Genomic DNA, 19542 nt, shown 5'->3' on the forward strand with positions numbered 1-19542 from the left:
TCACACACATATGTGATTTTAAAAAAAATTAGTGGACTTCATGTATGTGTGGCTAAATTTGAGCATTTGATTCTATCATGGGGTAGTGCCCTGAAATCAACCCATTAACCCTATGTTTCTAACAACCGAAGATTTAATATAATTCAAATATTCCCCCTAAAAAGCTCTTAGGCAGCCAAATTTCAAAAGCTCGTGAGCTCTTTTTGAATTACATCAAAAGGCCGCAATTCAATAATACCAATGTGAGATTTTTTAAAACCAAGTCCTTTGAATTTTCCCCTATTCACACCAGATTACACATTTGTTTTTAGTTTGTGTTTGCCATAGTCAAGAAAGCTTGCCAAACTTTTGAATTCATAAGAAACACATAATAATTACAAAAGCCCTTTACAATAATTTGCATAGTCTATAAATTGGATTGTTCTTTTAAGCGATAAAAATACACTAAATATTGAAGGAATATTAATTATATATGTTCAAGGTGTTGAGAACAAGAGACCAATCAATGGCTTCTAAACCAGGTGGTGGAATGATGATGCCAATAGTGAGCAAGGTGTATTGTTCGCCTGATGAGGTAGTTCGTGCGGTTAGGAGGCGGCCGAATGTGCCGAATGGTGGTGGATTCATGGTGGCGGATTGTAGCCAAAGGGTTGTTTTTAAAGTGGATGGATGTGGGATTCTTGGCAAGAAAGAAGAGATGATTCTTAAGGATGGGGAGGGAAATGATTTGCTACTTATCAGGAGAAAGGCATGTAAGCACATTTTGTTGATATTGTAATCTGATCCATGTTTGAATTCATACGATTAGAAGGTTGAGTGATCAAGAATATTGATACAATAGAGAAGTTTCTTCTTTGTTTTTTGGTGATAATTATTTGGATGTTACAGGGAGCAATTATTGAAGCACTAAGCATCACAAGACAATGGAAAGGCTTCAGTCGTGACTTCTTGGGATCAGACAAGCTTGTCTTCACCTTAAAAGAACCAAATTCATGTTTTTCGAACAACACTCCCATCAGGATCTCCGCTGAATCAACGGAGTTCCGCACTTACAGAAACCTTGAAATTATGGGTGATTTCCAGCGAAGGTCTTGCACCATTGTCAATTCCGACGGAGATGTAATAGCACAGGTATACAATCATAATATTCGTCGAAGAGAATAATATGTAACCCGCGATTTTCTTCCCTTTTCATTGCATCTTTGCAAATTTATTTATTTATTTTTCAGTAATTACAGTGAGAAATTCTTGTTTATGGCATGTAGATTGGTGTTAAGGAAGAGATGTCAAGCAGGGATTTGTACCATGTAAGAATAAAGGCTGGAATTGATCAAGCCTTTGTTTTCGGAATGATTGCGGTTCTGGATTACATATACGATGGATCCACCAGATGCTGAAATCGTTGGATTATCAATTGACTTTGACCATATTGAAATTCCTAGCACGGGATAAGATTGGATTTGAGTCTTCTTAATCGAGAAAGACAGAGAACAATTTCGATTTCTTGGGCTTCTTTTGGAATATTAGTTAATTGAAGTGATTGATTTTGATGTATTCTGAACTTTGAATTTAATTTTAGCTGTTGAATTTATACATGTGATATTCAAAATAATTAGGCAAGTATTTAACTCTGATTGTGTTTAAAATAGTCAAACTTCGATGCATATTTATCGCATGTAATCTTGAATTTTTTAGAACGTGTATTGATCTTCAGATCTACTCGCTCTTTTCCTTGAGATAAATCTATTAGTTTTTTTCTACCGAACTATTTTCTTAATGAGGGAGAGAATATGATATGTAGATCATGACCATATATAAATAATGACTATCATTGTCTTCTAATATCATGTTTTAGCTTATCATAAAAACAAAATTACATTTATGCTTCTATACATTAAAGACTCATGACCTATTAGATACATTAAAGCTCAATAACTCGAAACATTAGTTGATCATTTTATTTTGGCTTAACTTAATAGACAACCTACAATGCATAATTATTCACATATAGCTCATAAAAATAAAATTGATCCAACAATTATGTGTAACCTTATAATTATGTTTGTGAAAATAACTTTATGAGCTCAAAAATGTTGTTATTCCGAAATGTATCTATAATCAGTTCAGTCCATCAATCACATCAACATAAGATCAAAGCAATCTTCGATGAACTCATGGTAACTAGACTCATCAATGATTACATATGCCAACATAACCGAATGACATGGATTATGAAGTGAATGTATAGCATGGAAATTTCATGCATTATGATCATTACATGCATATTTCAAGCTGGTCCTCCTTAGACCTTATTGAAATCAAACTTTAGCCATAATCAGATTGTAACTTAACTTGAAATTTATTTCCGCAGAAAATAAATCTACATTATCATAAATCGAATTACTAAACATGTCTATAAAACAATTAAAATTACAAAGTCCCACTGAAGCTGAATATCTTTAATTGACCAAATACACATACAAATAATGTGCACAAAAATATTTTGGGTGATAGTCCATTAATACTTTGATCCACAATTATGGAGTTTGTACTGAAGTGATTTAAAGACAACTTTTCGCTCTTAATTATTCTTTTAACAACTAGAAACTTGATTGGATGCAACATAACAAGTTATAAATCTACTGTCATGATAAAAGAAGCTATAATAAATAACATTTTAGCACTCTTTCATAAGACAACACCTTTTGTCAGCAAGTAAATATAGTGCAATGTAGTTTTTCATACTATCTTGGTATCCCATAAAATCAAAATTGGTATACCAAATGAACTCAAATTCATCTAACATCAGATACATGAACATATAATCCCTTGTTTTCCGTAATTATCATAAGAGTCGTTTGACTGCATTTCTATACTTTACTCCTGAATTATTTAAATATCTTCCCAACATTCCATTCACGTACTCATATCATAATGTGTATAAACATGAGCAGTGCATTAGAATCCCCACAGCTGAGGTATTGAGAATTGTTTGCATTTTTTCCTCAAAATCATTATTGGGCATTGTTTGAGACTAAATTTGTCTATCTTAGTCACATGAGTGTTTGTTGGTTTATAATATTGCATCACATATTACTTGAGAACTTTCTCGATATACCATTTCTATGATAATCCGAGAATACATCGAAAGAGATCCTGAGGTATCTGAATACCCAATATAAAAGATATTTTACCAAGATCCTTCACCTCAAAATTCTTAGCTAGATATCTCTTAGTGTCATGGAACAACTCCCTATCATTGCTAGCAAGTAGGATATCATAAACTTATAAAACCAGAAAAATATGCTTACGCCCACTGAACTTATGATACACACAATCTTCTATCAAATTCATCTTAAAACCATACGAGATGATCACTTGATGAAATTTGAAATACCATTGTCGAGATGTCTGCTTGTTTCCATAGATGGATTTCCTTATTTTGCTAACCATATTATTTGTGTATTTGGACACAAAATTTTATGGTTGCACCATATAAATCAATTCATCTATGTTACCATTTAGAAACGTAGTTTTTACATCTATCTAATAAAGCTCAAGATCTAAATGCGTTATCAAAGCCATTATAATCTTTAAAGAGTCTTTCGAAAAAACCGGAGAGAAAATATCTTTATAATCAATGCTTTTTTTCTAAAGGCTCGAAAATTTAGTCTAACACAAGTCTCCTCATTCCTTTTTCAGATATATGACTCAATCTCTTGTGCGATAACACAATAGAATACTAATTGGTTAATTTTATTTTAGTGCATCTACTTGCTTGCTGGGATTCATTAAATAAAGCACTAACATTCAAAGAATAAATATTATTGTATCCTGATAAAGAACTAGAAGCAACCGATTTTGAATTATGAAACAACTGAATATTTAATTTCCAAATGAACCAAAATAATTGAATTTGTCCAATGCAGAAATGAAAATAGAATTTCATTTAAAATATGGTACAACAAATGGTTCAAAAAGATCCAAATATATAACAATCTTTAACAATATTTTAAATTTCCATATTGCCTCAATTTCAACTTTATTGTCGTTACCAACATAGATGAATCTTTCAGCATCACTTGGTTTTCGACAATCCAAGCAATCCGGCATAAACTAACTTATGTGAGTTGTTGCACCAGAATCTATCCACCATGTGTGTCCATGCATCGAAGTTAAATTAACCTCAGAACAAATCATATTAAGAAGCATATATTTTTATCACACCAAGCGTGAAAATTTGTAGGATGAGAGTCAATATTTATCACAATGTCGTTAAAACAAAAATTCTCATGAAACGATTTCACGGGTCAATTTCGTTAGACAGATATCTCATTTCGGTCACCTATGAAAAAAATTATTTTTCATGTAAAAAATATTATTTTTTATTATCGCAAGTCAAATTTGTGATCCAGATTTCTGATTTGATCCGAATTATGGAAATTATTTTTTTTATATCAAAAATATTATTTTTTATTATCGCAAGTCAAATTTGTAATCTAAATTTATGATTTGATCCGAATTATGAAAATTATTTTTTTTATATCAAAGGTATTTTTTTTTTTTTTTAAATTTTTTTAATTTGCAAATCATTTAACTAAATAATAGTCTATCTTTTTTTCCCTCATTCAAAACAAAAAAATTCCACCATTGATCACAATCGGGATAAAAATCCAAATTAGTGAATAAAATCGCCAACAAATCACGACTCAACTTAGACAATTATGAGTAATAATAAAAAATGTACAACAATTCTTACGACGTAAAAAATTCAATACAAAAATTCTATTTATCAAAATCTTATAATAAATTCAATACAAAATTTTAATAAGATAATAGCAAAATTTTACGACATAGTAACAAAATCTCACGATTTAATTGTCATAAATATGGTTGATGTATGATATATTTACGCAGCGTTTGGTTGCCTTGGTTAGGTGGGTTTATTTTTTTTTAAACTCACCTAATCACTCGTTTGGTACGTTTTTTATTTAATCAAGTCAATTCCTTCTATGAATAATTAGGTTATATTAGGTAGGTTAAAATAATACCTCTTTACCCCCTAGGATTATTTATCTCACTTTTAATCCATCCTATTTTTCCAATTTTACCCTTCTTCTAAATCCAAACTCACCACAACTTCCTTCCATCGACCGCCCACCGGCCACCGCCGCCGCTTCCGGCCGACGGTCGGACCGCCAGCCGTCGCCGGACCACCGCCGGCCGTCACCGGAGTAAAGGAAAAAAATAAAGAAAAGGGCAATTTCGTCATTTCATCAAAAAAATTCAAAATTATCCTATACTTAAAAATCATACCAAACATAATACTATTTTACATCATATATTACATTTCTATCACAATCATTTTTTTAATCATTAGTTTATTTTATCTTTCCAACTATACGTAACGTTATTGTATTAAACAATTATTCGGGCGGATAAAGTTGAATGGATGGATGCATACGTTAAAGCTGAAAGAAGCATGATCCGTGCCCCACAAACAATGGAACCAGGTTCTCTGGAGTTGAACACGGACCCACCGATAAGATTTTGTTATAATAAACCCCAACGTACAAGTAAATTCGATTCGATTCGATTTGATTTGTTAATTTTCGATCTCTGATTAATTGGTTAATCAATCGATTTCGAATCTATGGGTATTTCTTTATTATTATATTTATAGAGAAATAGACATAACATTTTATATGAAAATTTATTTTTTTTTCATATAACTTTTTTTTTTTTTATTTCTGATCTTCTTGTTGGTCAATTTATATTCTTAATCTACTAATTTGTAATTTCTTTTATTTTAATATTTTTTTCATCCCATTACTTGCTGAAATATAGCTTAGTGAAAGAAACTAAAATTGTAAGTTAGTGGATGAAGGACAAGAATAGAGAAATGACAAAAATTTATGTGAGACGGTCTTACCGATCGTATTTTATGAGACAGATCTCTTATTCGAGTCATCCATGAAAAAGTATTACTTTTTATGCTAAGAGTATTACTTTTATTGTGAATATCGGTAGGATTGACCCGTCTCACAGATAAAAATTCGTGAGACCGTCTCACAAGAGACCTACTCTAGATAAATAACAACAAACTCAGTCAACAAATATGTTCTTTCTCCCATTTTATATCATATAAACATTAATGACAACTAGTTTGCGGATTAAGAATAGAACTCTAGGTTCTTGTTTTATATAAACTAAACATCTCACTTGAAAATAAAAGCATAAGATCCATCGATATATTTTTTTAGTTATACTCCCAATTAAAGCATAAATTCAGTCGAGTTTGCCGCATCAGCCAAAGTTGGGATAAGGGTGTTCGCCTTCATTATACGACCAAAACCTTGTCAGTGGATTCAATGCTGCCCACATCTCTCTGATTGCTAAGCGAAGAAAGTCATTCATTCGGTGGATTTATCAAATAATAAAATTTAACGATATGTGGCAGAGTGATAAGATAAAGATAATGTTTTGTTATATATTTTTCACATATCACGTTTAGAAGATAATAGTGAAATATTCTCCATCATCTGTAGCAGCCATTACCAATCAATGCCATTGCCAACATGTTGAATAAGTCCATTTCTACTCCATGTCCTATATTTTTTAATTAAAATTCAATGGCATCATTTTTTGAGTTCAAAATCTTGATCGGATATGGGAATCCAGTTTTAATCCAAAAACTCCAGACACATATGAAGAACCAAGTCGGATTCGTGATAACAACACGCATAAGTTGCAGAAACTTGCATTAGATACAAATAATGGAGCTTCCGAGTACTGTATTTGTACAAGTTTTCACAGTCATACAACATAAGGAGAAACAATTGATTAACTCCTGACTTGCCCTATGCAATCACACAATGCCGCGATTGTAATCGCTAGCTCGAACCATTGAGCATTCCATCACTGATAGCAATGCTTGCTCTAAGAGTTAAAAAGCACAAGTAAATGATCATCAGGCCGGCTCCCAATAATTTTCCAGGCCGCATACCATTTCGTGGCAACATAACGAGGGACCAAACGAGCCCCAACATTAGAAACCCGATAGTGTAATATAAGGTGACGTCTCGTGGAATGATGTACACAGATGGCTTTTTGGACCAAGCTCCAATGAGTAAAGAAACGCCCAGACCTACAAGCGTGTTGAACATAGGTCCTGCAAAGCATCCTGAAATAGCAACCTGCACACCATCTCCACCATTCATCGCCATGGCAACATTAGCCATGAGATCGCCCAACGAGTTTCCCCATGCCAAGATAGTCAGCGCGAGAAGCGTTGATTTGATTCCTAGGATAACACCAAATGCCACAAGCAGTGCAACGAGCTCGTTGGCAATCACATAGAACCAGATTATGCTCATAAAAAATCCACCCAGAACCCAAGGAAGTAAGAACTTTTGAGGTGGGTGTTCGGTTTTCGTGTATAATAGTGCCAGGACTCCAAGTATACCACCAACAACAAAACCGACAACATATTTAATTCCTTTAGCTAGATGACCCGAATCGCCTTGAGTGTTCCAAAGGACTGCCAGTACCACAGGTGCAAAAAAGGCACTAGCCACGGCGTAAAACTTAGACCACCGCTCCTCCTCGACTATGGGTATCGTCAGCCGTCTAGGGAGCATTAAAGGAAACTCTAGCCATGACCACAACTTAGAACAAGAAAACAACGACTGATCATTACCTGAATCCTCCTCACTCCAACCCCACAATTTCTTCTGATGATCATCTTTACTCGTAGTCTCATTTGAAGGCCATACACAATGAGGAATGTGAGACTTGAGATGAGGCACACTCCCCTCCGAATCAGACTGAAGCAGCGAAGCATAAATAGATTCATCCTCAGCATTTTCACAAGACAAAGCACTTCCCGTAACAGGTAACAAATGGACAACCGACCCCAACTTCAGCCTACTACCATGCTTTCTCAATATCTCCTTAGCAGCAACAAACAGGCCATAAACCAAGTATATCGAAACGAATGCAATGGCACCTCCAACACTCACCTTACCAACCAGCAAAATACATAGAAGCGACAGGAGAGTAAAAATATAGAACCCCACGTCCCGAAAGAAGCACTTCTTATCGATACGCACAGTTTTCCCGGCTGTGCTAAATGACACAGCCCCCACAACAACACAAGTAACAAAAACAGCTGCACCCAACACACTGTTCAGACCCACGTCGCCAGAATCCCGACCCACGAACGAAGCAATACCAGCAAACACATCAGGAGCACCATTCCCTAAAGGAAGCAGAGTCACCCCTGAAACTGTGGGGGGTAACTTCAACAGATTGGAAAGTATTTCCAGGGAACAACAGAAGTAATCAGTCGCTGTATTCCCAAGTAGATAAAATAAAACAAGCAACCAAATCACAAGAACTACATATCCCAAAGCCTGGAATTTTTCACAGTCACAGTAAAAGAACTCAAGGTAACCAAGAAATCCCCCGGCGTTACATTCGGGGTTGCTTCTCAAGTATGCACATTTGGTATCATAACCCTCGTGCTGATAAATTCCAGAGCACGTTGTCGGGTATCCACTTCCCAGTATGAAATTTTGATTATCCGACTCCCTGTTTTGGGTACCATTTTCACTGGATAAATCAAGGCTTTGCTCGAACACTTTCCTCCGAAACACAGAGGTTTCAAGAAATTCCTTTTTCAAGTGGGAATTTTGGTCAAGATTATTAGAAGGATTCTTCGAGAAAAGACTCTGAAAAATATGTTCTTGACCAGCGAACATACAAAGGAAAACCAAAACACAAATCCAATTGAAAATTCCACGAAATTTCGAGCGCTTACGACAATAAATACGACTCGGAAATTCCATTTGTTTCCAACTCGTACAACTTAGACTGTGATCTAATAATCGACAAGAACAGACAGAAAAAAACTTTCGCAATTCAAGGATCGGAAATTTTCATTAAATTCCCACCAAATATCACAGTTGAGAAATAAAAATCTACGAAAAGGGGTCGCTGGGGTGTACCTGAGACTGAAAGTCGTAGAAATTTCAGAGAAGTTTTGCCACAACGCTACGACAACGCGTATATATAATGGAAAACCATTTTCACGCTACGGATTGATTTTAACCCACGCTCAAAAAAATCGAAAAAAAATAAAATAAAAAAAATTATTCCTAGCGTACAAGCGCGTCAGAAAAACAATGATGTTATGTATATACGATGCATGAAATCCGACAGCTGGTTCCTTAATCGACAAGAGAAGCCGAAGAAATTTTGGAGAACACTGAAGTGTGCCACGTGGAATCTTTTTATTCTTAACCTTACGATAAAAATATATTAAGATATAATGATTTGATGACGACGACAGCTAAAATAGGACACATTTTATTTGGACTTGTGTCTCCTCTCCGCACCTCTAAGCTTCGATCCATGCATGATTTCGATGCCAACTTTGATTTCGATTTCGTCGCTTCTTTGTATATATTTATATTATATCAGTCTCCTTTTTTAAAAAAAAGACAAAAATAACCTAAAAATAATTATTACATCTTTTATTTCTTAACAATCAAACCTAAAAAAGTTACGGACCCTCGAAAAAGATACGCAACTTATTGTTATGAGTAGTACATATCAAAATCGTTCCAAGTCAAATACATTTAAATTTTTAGAGTTTTTAAGTTATGAAACCAGAAAAAATACACATCATTAATATAAGTAATATTTATCAAATATTTTAAATATTATCTAACTATACAATCTCATACGTGCGTGTTATTGAAATCGCTATCATTTTGGTGTGAGATTGATTGATTCATGTTTTCTTCTACTTAGAAATCTGTCAGGAGTTGCTCTTTATCTGTGTGATCTTTTGACACCGACAATCACTTTCGGCCATCTTTGTTCTGAACATTACGATTCAAATTTAAATTATTATTTGGACGATATTAATTTACTAACAACCTTTTTAACAATTTCATTTTACATTTTGGTTGATCACAATATTTTGTCATAAGTTGTTAAAACTTTTTTTAGAAATTTTTTTAAGATGTTTAAATGCTTTTCACGTGCAGAAATATCGTCATCTCCAAATCAATCACAAAATACAAAAAAAAAAAAAAAAAAAAAAAAAAAAAAAAAAAAAAAAAANTATAGAAATATTTGTATGCACGATAAAATTATATTATTATAAAATGACAATAGTGTTAAAAGGACATAGATATACATCTTTTTATTAAAGATTAAAAGTAATGATATACAAAGAAAGATTTTTTAATGCCAAAAACTTGCGTGAGAATTGAGACGGTCTCACAAGTCGTATTTTGTGAGACATACATCTTATTTGGGTCATCCATGAAAAAGTATTACTTTTTATGCTAAGAGTATTATTTTTCATTGTGAATATCGGTAAAATTGACCCGTCTCACATACAAAAATTCGTTAGACCGTCTCACAAAAGACATACTCTTTTTTAATATAGTTAAACGTGTTTTCAATATTTATCGGGTTAAACATTTCTATCTGATTAAAAAAAATATTTATGTACTTTCTAAGTCTATAATTATTTTTCGGATTAAATTCCATAGAAAACATTGAATTCTGGAACATATATATGATATTGCATGATAATTGTTTTAGATAGATTCGATACAAAAGATAAAATTTTGAGTATAAAATTTGAACAATTATATTAATATTAATATTTATTACACTTATTTGTGTGCTCAAATATCACATATTAGTACCCGATCTGAAAGATTCTATATTGAAATATCATATATTAGTATCACATATTTAATATGTTGTACCAATTTTCATCCGAAAAAATATGTGTTATTAATACTAAAATTTGTTATACATGTTTGAGTACTAAAAATCATATATTATTTTTAGATTTGAAATATTTAGAACTCAAATAAAGTATATTAATATAATATTTTCAAGGTTTAGTATTGAATTTTCATCCGAAAAAGACTTGTCATTGATATCAAATTTTTGTATACATATTTGGGTAATAAAAAAATCATATATTAATGTCAGATTTTAAATATTTAGTTCTGAAATATCATATATTTGTTTCAGATTTTAAATGTTTTATATCGAATTTCATCCAAAAAACATATGTGATCCACTGAATGCAGAAATTGGGATGAGAATTTATTGATTATTTGCTCATATGCGAAAAAATAATGATTTGTGGCGCAATAACACCCTGACAAAAATGTAAAAAATAATAATCGTAAAATCAATAGTTTTATGCCCTAATATTCTCAAAATTTAAGCATATATAATCTTTAAAACTCAAGTACATTTGCTCCATTTAGAAGAGATTTATGTTTGGATTTAAAAATTGAGGATTTTGAGTACAATTAATTACATAAAACTTGTTGGTATAAAAATATTTAACTTTAATTAAATAGTAAAATAAATGTATATAATACACACACATATTAATTTTTATTAGCTAATTGTGGTGACTGGGACGCTAATCATGTTCTTAATCATCATTGGGACAATTTAATCAATTCTAATAAACAGGGTCTAAAATTTTTTTTTTCTAAAATACAAAGCGGAAACGTAATGTAAATCAATCCGAAATACATATTAAACATAAACCTACAAATCTTGTAGTATCTATAATATTTCAACTAGGTTCAACTACATATCAGTGATGAATCCTAATTTATTTCTGAGCCCGGATCTCCACGCTAACTAGTCTTGTCTCGTTCTCTTCATGACCATGATCATGTCCCACCTGTTGTCATGCACACATACAAACAAGACAACAGCCGGATAACTCCGGTGAGAATTAAATTCCCAGTATAAACCAAGTATACATGCATTCATATAAACAATATAAAAGCATGCATCAGATATACATAACATGTATCTAAATCAAAACTTTAATCAATACTCTAAACAAGTACCAAAATCAGGAACATAATTCAATATCAAATAAGGAATCACACTTTGTGACTCTCAGACTCAAACTCGACTCATTTCTAATCTAGGGATCCCGATCTGAATAAGAACGCAATAGTCTCCCACCTACTGTCCCGATCGTGGTGGCGGTACGTTCTTATTAAGGACTTTGGCCCTGTCTATATCGAATATCTGTGACAGGAGTTGCTCTACTCATAAGCACTTCGATACGACCAAACGTCCGGTGTCTTGGCTGTTCTGCCAAAGACTAGGTATATCTACCTAAACTCTAACTCTGACAATGTGCAATGGGCCATTAACAACTCTGTCATAATATGGCCCTCTGTCAGTGACTCTCACTCAATAGCTATCTACTACTCTATGCTTGTCTATAAATCAATAAACAAAGCATATTCATTCAAATGATACAAATGTATGAAAAGCAATAACATACAAGTATGTGATTTAGGGAAACTCAAGTCCAATCTGACTTAAGTCGATCTCCCAATTCACATTGATTTATACCTTTGTCTTCTCGGTCTGACGAAGACGAAGTCTCGCACTCCAATCTGTCCATACCCAATCTGAAAATGACAATATCAATATGCACAATATTAATGTACAACTCAATTTAAGACTTGTTCTGATCAATACTCAAATCAAGACATACTCTGATCAATGTCAATAAAATACGATACAATCTCAATCAATACTGAATCTAATCAATATCAATCTACTGATGTTTCGACGGCATAATATACAATCTCAATAACCCCGTCAATCTCAACATCACAGATATAATACCAGAACTCATAATCGATATCGGTATAACTCATAATCTCAACGATAATACAAATCTGATATCGAATCTCACTCAAATCAACTCCAAAAATCATAACAATTACATAAATAGTCTGTTCTTTGATCTGACTTCAAATATACGATGTCTACTGTATCAAAAACACAATATATGATTCATATTCGATTCTGACAATATCATAATTTCAAATCGTATCTAAACGTAACAAAACTTAATTCCAGTTGTAGCCTGCGTCGATAGGAACACGGTACTGAAGTCGGATTCAAAATCTAACGGGCGGATTTCGCAAAATCGCGATTTAAATTCCACGAAGAAATTCCCTCAAAGGTTCCTTCGATTTCTTCGTTTTCTGCTGTATAACGCTTGTATATGCATATANCTCAACAAAAAGTGACATTAATTGAATGTGAATCGGATCAAGATCATGAATAACGACAAACCTTGATCTAGTTGCGATATGCACATCTGGGTTGGAATTAGATAGGAGAGAAATGTGGTATTTGTCCATGCCAATAGAAGCACCGTTGCCGAAACTAAACCAATGAGAACGAGGACGACCTGTGAAACCTTGATTCCACTAATGCCTTCCTTAATCATTAAGAACTTCCGGGAAACGTGCTTAAAATTATCCAAAATCAAAACTCTTGCATCTTTACAAGAATGAAATCTGTAAAATATGGAAATCGTCAAAAGCATTCTACAAATATCATACTCGATGTTTCAATCCACTTCAACTTGAAAGTTCAATTTCTAGAACTTTTTATTACTCTAACATGTATAGAAAATTTCAAGCATAATAAATGCATTAGCACAAGTAACGATCTCCGAGAAGGGACCTCGTACAAGGTAAAATACAATAATTTCATAAACAACAAACAAGAGGAAGAAACACCATGGCCTGCCGTTGTCGGTATCAGTAGCCTCGAATCATCGAGTAACAAGTAATGCCCCTCCAGCTCAGTTCAATTTATCCCCAAAATATACTTATGCTATTTAAGGCATGCACGGAATGAAATTACACGCCATACCTTCATTCACTTTAAATTAACCCAAACAATTCACGCAAAAGACTCACACTCACAAAAATCAAAGATATCGCATTTGCTACCTACTCTCTGTTCATTCCAATCTCATGACATCGTGAAAAGAATTGTTAAGTACGATAGATTACTCCACTACACTTGAATTCAACATATGCCAAGATCAAGCAAGCAAATTGAAACAAACGCATTCAACACAAATACACAATAGAAATTCGGGATCAAAACACACCTGGAAACAACATAAAATGCAAACAGACACGAAAGGGATTACCATAACAGCGGATTCATTAAACTCGAACGAATCAAATCCAAAGCAAACTCAGCATTCTGAGGCAACATTTCATAAGGCTGAGGAAAATGAAGTCAATCGATCAAAATGTGTCGGTGTGCTCGAAAGATTGCCATTCTGTTGTAGCTGCGGCAGCTGGGAGATCGGCCATGTGTACGGCAGAGAAAAGGAAAGGGTTGGAATCAAAACAGATCTAGCAACCGACATTAATGTCAACCATTATACGATCTATAAATATATTTTTGGCAAAATATTGTGTTGAACGATCTCACAAATCTTATTTTGTTTGAAGTATTTTTTATTTGAGTCATTTATAAAAAAATATTATTTTTTATGCTAATGTTATGTTTGGTAGTCATGATAAAAGAATGATTATTAAATAATCATCACTTATCTCATGTTTGGTTCATTTTTAATTTAACATGGAGGCCCTTGATTATGATTGAAAGCCCTCACTATTTATGTTATTTGTGCGATTAAATATCCTTCCTTGTGTGATAATGTATAATTTTTTAATAGTGATAATGATAAGATTGTATATTAATCATAATACCCTTGAATTGTTTTCTTCAATATAATATGAAAATTAAAATTAGTGAAAATTTAATAATTAATATAATATTTAAATTTTTATTANCTTCCTCTTGTTTGTTGTTTATGAAATTATTGTATTTTACCTTGTACGAGGTCCCTTCTCGGAGATCGTTACTTGTGCTAATGCATTTATTATGCTTGAAATTTTCTATACATGTTAGAGTAATAAAAAGTTCTAGAAATTGAACTTTCAAGTTGAAGTGGATTGAAACATCGAGTATGATATTTGTAGAATGCTTTTGACGATTTCCATATTTTACAGATTTCATTCTTGTAAAGATGCAAGAGTTTTGATTTTGGATAATTTTAAGCACGTTTCCCGGAAGTTCTTAATGATTAAGGAAGGCATTAGTGGAATCAAGGTTTCACAGGTCGTCCTCGTTCTCATTGGTTTAGTTTCGGCAACGGTGCTTCTATTGGCATGGACAAATACCACATTTCTCTCCTATCTAATTCCAACCCAGATGTGCATATCGCAACTAGATCAAGGTTTGTCGTTATTCATGATCTTGATCCGATTCACATTCAATTAATGTCACTTTTTGTTGAGCTTTTTTTTAATATGATTTTTGGATGATAAAAATTGTTACGATATTCGTCAGACCCTATCAGTATACTATGTATCTGCGGCTTTTTTTTTCAGATTTTAATCTAGTAATTGCCTGACTCCCCCTTGGCCTGACTCCTGGATTAATGAAGAAATTGTAATTTTATCAGCTGTTTCCAATAATTTCATTCGGTGCCAGGAGTGAAAATTTTCTCAAAGTCAATAATCCTTCATACTTTAGAGATAGTGATTTTTGTAAGAGCTGAAATAGTCGTGGTGCTTCACTTTTAAATGACTATGATGCGTCCCAACTGTCAAATGTGATTTTTTCCTATGATGAACTTGTAAAAATATTAAATTGTGAAGATCAACGTGTTTTTTAAATGACCGCGATTCTCCTTAAATTGCATATTTGCATGTTGGCTACTAATATCAGTTTTCATTTGTCTTCTCTTTCTAGTTTATCCTTTCTTAGTCTTGAATCACTTAAACATCAAAGAGAACAAAATTTAATTTAAAACAACACAGCATAAATAATTTTACTTTTTTTCATATGTGCTACAGTTTTTGTCCATTTGCGAAAGTTACTTTTATGTCACCATTGCAATTTTGAACTATAACGTGATCTGACGTGCCATTGTTGATGACCATCCATCTCGAGAATTATTACAAGGGAAAACAGACGAGGCATGTCTTATATTACCTCAATGAGCGGTTAGAGCATTTTAGTTTGAAGTGACTTGCCTGGTATTAACTATGGATTTTTTTATTTATGCAGCATTTTTCAAAGTAATCCCACCCAATTTTTTATTTATACAGCATTTTTCAAAGTAATCCCACATTCCCACCCAGTGGAGAGCGAACTAGAGACTCTCATTTTTTCCCTAGCCAAGGTTACTGACCAGTTAGATTTTTTTTTTAAAATGAGATTTCCAGTATTTTCGCTTTCCATGTGATTTCGAGCAATTGTCCTGAGTGTGCTCAGTTTTTTCACAGTGTTCACAATAGACTTTATTTCCTTACTCAGATTTTATGGAGTTTCCTCCACTTTGTTTCTTGTAACGGCAGAACTTTGTGATGCTGCTTCTAGAATAATGTTTGAAACGATGTAAGCGATACTTTCTTTTCCTGTCATCAAATCTTACATGAGAGAACATGTCTTTTAAGTTTTGAAAATGTTGTTCTTTCCAAGAATACTTCTACTCCTTCGAACTTCATCCGAATCTTTATTAAGAATCATGCAAGAAGTCAAAAATTTGGTAATTTTTAGTATCTTACTGTAAGTGATCTCATCTTTCAGACATTTCGATGTCACATTGGGGAATATCTCTCTCTTTTGCCATAATTCTGATAAAGAGTGAAAGTCTTCTGGTGACAGATGAATTCCCTTGTCAGTAATTTGGATGGATGAGTGAACTTCAATGCTTCGGGCTATATCCAAGATCTGAATCTGCCAAAATTTTCTAATGAACTGACAGACTTTCATAGCTTATAAGGATAGTTGGTATGTGCTCTGAAATTGGTGTTGCAGAAAAAAGATGTTGATTTTCCTAGATTTCACAGTTTTAACTCTCTTCTGTTGGTGCATAGATCTTTCCAGCGTTTCAGAAAGAATACGACTAAAGACATTTTGAGGAGAAATAATAAAAAGACAATTTACGAGAGAAAATGAGTAGTTGAAATAGACAGAAAGTTTCCTGGTAACATCAGAGGACCCCTGAAACTATGAATCATCTTTCAAAAGAAAGCAAACCAGAAACTTATTCTCTGCTACTGCAAAAAAAGTTTGTAGACAAAGTTCTAGAACAAGGGGTTCGAGTGCTTGTGTATGTTGTGCACTAAGAAATGTATACCTTAGGTACTTCTCATCATACAAAAGCTAAAATGCTAAAGTTCCTAGATGAAGTTGGCCCATTCCCTTGTCTTTTTCTTTTTCTCATTTCCTACCATGAGCAAGATTTATTTTTTATTTAACATGAAGCACACGGGTTCCATATTATGGAGGAAAGGTATTCGGGTTCCTGACATTTTAACATTTTTCAGATTATAACTATGCCAAAGGTAAATGGGTCTTTGACGATAGCTGGCCATTATACTCTGGCTCTGACTGTAAGCAATGGTTGTCGCCAATGTGGGCTTGTCGCTTGATGCAACGCAAAGACTTTGAATATGAAAAACTACGCTGGCAACCCAATGGATGTAGTGCTGAACCATTCACAGCTTCCAAGTTCCTGACGAGGTATATTTTTGTTCTTTCCATAGATGGGTATCAGTTCACTGAAACTTGAAATCATGAAAGTTTACATCGAGTATGGATTTCTCTTCACCCTTTTCAGTTGCAGTGTAGATCAAATGGTAATTGTTGTTTAAGAGTTATTTTTAGAATTTACCTATTGTCCTGAGTCCAGAAGGAATATAACAAAATTCCATCTATGTCAGTGGAATACTTTGTGTTCTATTCTAAGTTATTGTACGCACGGCACTTGGGGAGCGCAAGGAAATTGTACATGCCAAATGTGGGCAACCATTTTTTTAAATTAATTTCATTATAATTAGTACTATTTTGTAGTTTATTAAATATGTAAGATTTGCCTTTTCCTTTAGAGAGAATTATCTTATTTTCTTATAATAGACGGAGTTAAGTAAATAGCAATAGCAATACTGAACCATGAAGTTGTTCGTTCTATGAGTGGTGAAATAACATAGTTATATCTATGTACTTCTGACCTGTTAATTAAAGAAATAAAACTGACTGTAAGATTACATCACCCTGCAATACTTTTAGTTTGGTCCTACAATTTTGAAGTGAGCCTGATCCATAGTTTTTTATTGATTGGTTATGATCCTTATCAGACGTCGTTATTTTTCAGGGAACAGTCTTACATAATTTATAATTTGTTGACTCAATTTTATAATCTTGAACTTTAAATATACTTTTTCCATTGAATATTACTATTTTTTCTTGATACGTCGGGTGAGGAATTCGAACTCGGCACCTTACCACTTATCGGAGAAGGTGGTGCGATTAGCCAAGAGGCTGTTGGCACTATTATATTAGTTGCCCTTCAGAATTTGGCTTTAATTGGAATACACAACCTTTTATCTGCAAAATATCATCTATACCTATGTAATTTTGTATCTTTTTTAAATAAATCTCTGGTATTTTAATTTTTTAAATATTTTTTCATTTGGAGATCTTCTATTTTTAGTGTACAGCTAAATCAATGTTTTACTTGCTGCATGCTGCATTTCTTTAACTTGTTGATATAATACTTGAATTTTTCTCCTGTACACAGAATGAGGAATAAAACTCTGGCTTTTGTCGGGGACTCACTAGGTCGACAACAGTTCCAGTCGCTCATGTGCATGGTGACAAGTGGTGAAAAAAGACCTGATGTTCTCAATGTTGGGTACGAGTATGGTCTTGTAAAAGCCCGTGGGGCCATCAGACCAGATGGATGGGTTTATCGATTCCCCAGTACAAATACCACCATCCTTTACTACTGGTCAGCAAGTCTCTGCGACCTAGAACCCATCGACACATCCAACTCTACCACTGATATCGCGATGCATCTGGATCGACCCCCAGCATTTTTGCATAATTTTCTTCACAAATTTGACGTTCTTGTTCTGAATACTGGACACCATTGGAATAAAGACAAGCTGAAGGCTAATCGCTGGATCATGCACGTTGGGGGCATCCCCGAGATCAACACAAACACGGGAATCACAGATATTATGGATGCAAAAAATTTTACAGTATATAGTATTGTCAAATGGGTGAATACACAGCTCCCAAAATATCCAGGTTTGAAAGTATTTTTCCGTTCTATATCACCCAGGCATTTTTTCAATGGAGACTGGAACACTGGGGGAACTTGTGACAATATCACTCCACTTTCGCATGGAAAGGAGGTTGTACAAGATTATTCCAGTGATGGTATTGCAGCAGGGGCAGTAAATGGAACCAGAGTTAAGCTTCTGGACATTACGGCTCTATCCCAGCTGAGAGACGAAGGTCACATATCTCGTTACAGCATTAGACCGACAACTGGGATGCAGGATTGTCTGCATTGGTGCTTGCCTGGTATTCCAGATACATGGAATGATATTTTATTTGCGCAGCTCTAGTTCTCATGAAGCTCATAGTCACGTAAATTACGATCGCCTTTGATGGTTGAACATTATTTCATTCTTGCTTATTCTTTGGCACCTATAGTGTTAAATGAGAAGATACAAGCTAAAATCTTGACGTGTGCTGTATAAATAAGTATATTAATTGTGTAGATGCTCAACGGACGTGGAAATTTCTTGAATTTAAACTAGTTGATACAATAAAAACATG

General features: G+C 33.7%; 4 protein-coding genes across 4 annotated transcripts in view; 2 read left to right on the forward strand and 2 right to left on the reverse strand.

The window, feature by feature from the left end:
• LOC140991324 (uncharacterized) overlaps positions 1 to 19542 on the reverse strand; it is a 78663-nt gene that overhangs the window by 45912 nt on the left and 13209 nt on the right. The window lies entirely within an intron of this gene.
• LOC140956360 (protein LURP-one-related 6-like) lies at positions 307 to 1702 on the forward strand. Its single transcript, XM_073413079.1, has 3 exons — positions 307 to 752; positions 893 to 1131; positions 1266 to 1702. The coding sequence occupies exons 1-3, from the start codon at positions 473 to 475 to the stop codon at positions 1395 to 1397; spliced, it is 651 nt and encodes a 216-aa protein (XP_073269180.1). The 5' UTR covers positions 307 to 472; the 3' UTR covers positions 1398 to 1702.
• LOC140991663 (cation/calcium exchanger 4-like) lies at positions 6706 to 9238 on the reverse strand. Its single transcript, XM_073461752.1, has one exon. It carries the CDS (start codon positions 8847 to 8849, stop codon positions 6894 to 6896), a length of 1956 nt encoding a protein of 651 aa, XP_073317853.1. The 5' UTR covers positions 8850 to 9238; the 3' UTR covers positions 6706 to 6893.
• On the forward strand, positions 14717 to 19493 carry LOC140990842 (protein trichome birefringence-like 16). The gene is made up of 3 exons (XM_073460663.1): positions 14717 to 15139; positions 17241 to 17436; positions 18494 to 19493. Exons 1-3 carry the CDS (start codon positions 14884 to 14886, stop codon positions 19326 to 19328), a joined length of 1287 nt encoding a protein of 428 aa, XP_073316764.1. The 5' UTR covers positions 14717 to 14883; the 3' UTR covers positions 19329 to 19493.

Source organism: Primulina huaijiensis, chromosome 13 (assembly GCF_012295235.1).
Source record: "Primulina huaijiensis isolate GDHJ02 chromosome 13, ASM1229523v2, whole genome shotgun sequence".
Taxonomy (NCBI): domain Eukaryota; kingdom Viridiplantae; phylum Streptophyta; class Magnoliopsida; order Lamiales; family Gesneriaceae; genus Primulina; species Primulina huaijiensis.

Bases quoted from the DNA above. Each gene is read 5' to 3' on its own strand.
- LOC140956360 (XM_073413079.1), top strand. From the start codon at position 473: ATGTTCAAGGTGTTGAGAACAAGAGACCAATCAATGGCTTCTAAACCA. The intron at 753-892 runs GTAAGCACATTT...TGTTACAGGGAG, and splicing joins ACTTATCAGGAGAAAGGCAT to CAATTATTGAAGCACTAAGC. The intron at 1,132-1,265 runs GTATACAATCAT...TATGGCATGTAG, and splicing joins ACGGAGATGTAATAGCACAG to ATTGGTGTTAAGGAAGAGAT.
- LOC140991663 (XM_073461752.1), bottom strand. From the start codon at position 8,849: ATGGAATTTCCGAGTCGTATTTATTGTCGTAAGCGCTCGAAATTTCGT.
- LOC140990842 (XM_073460663.1), top strand. From the start codon at position 14,884: ATGCTTTTGACGATTTCCATATTTTACAGATTTCATTCTTGTAAAGAT. The intron at 15,140-17,240 runs GTTTGTCGTTAT...AACATTTTTCAG, and splicing joins CATATCGCAACTAGATCAAG to ATTATAACTATGCCAAAGGT. The intron at 17,437-18,493 runs GTATATTTTTGT...TCCTGTACACAG, and splicing joins GCTTCCAAGTTCCTGACGAG to AATGAGGAATAAAACTCTGG.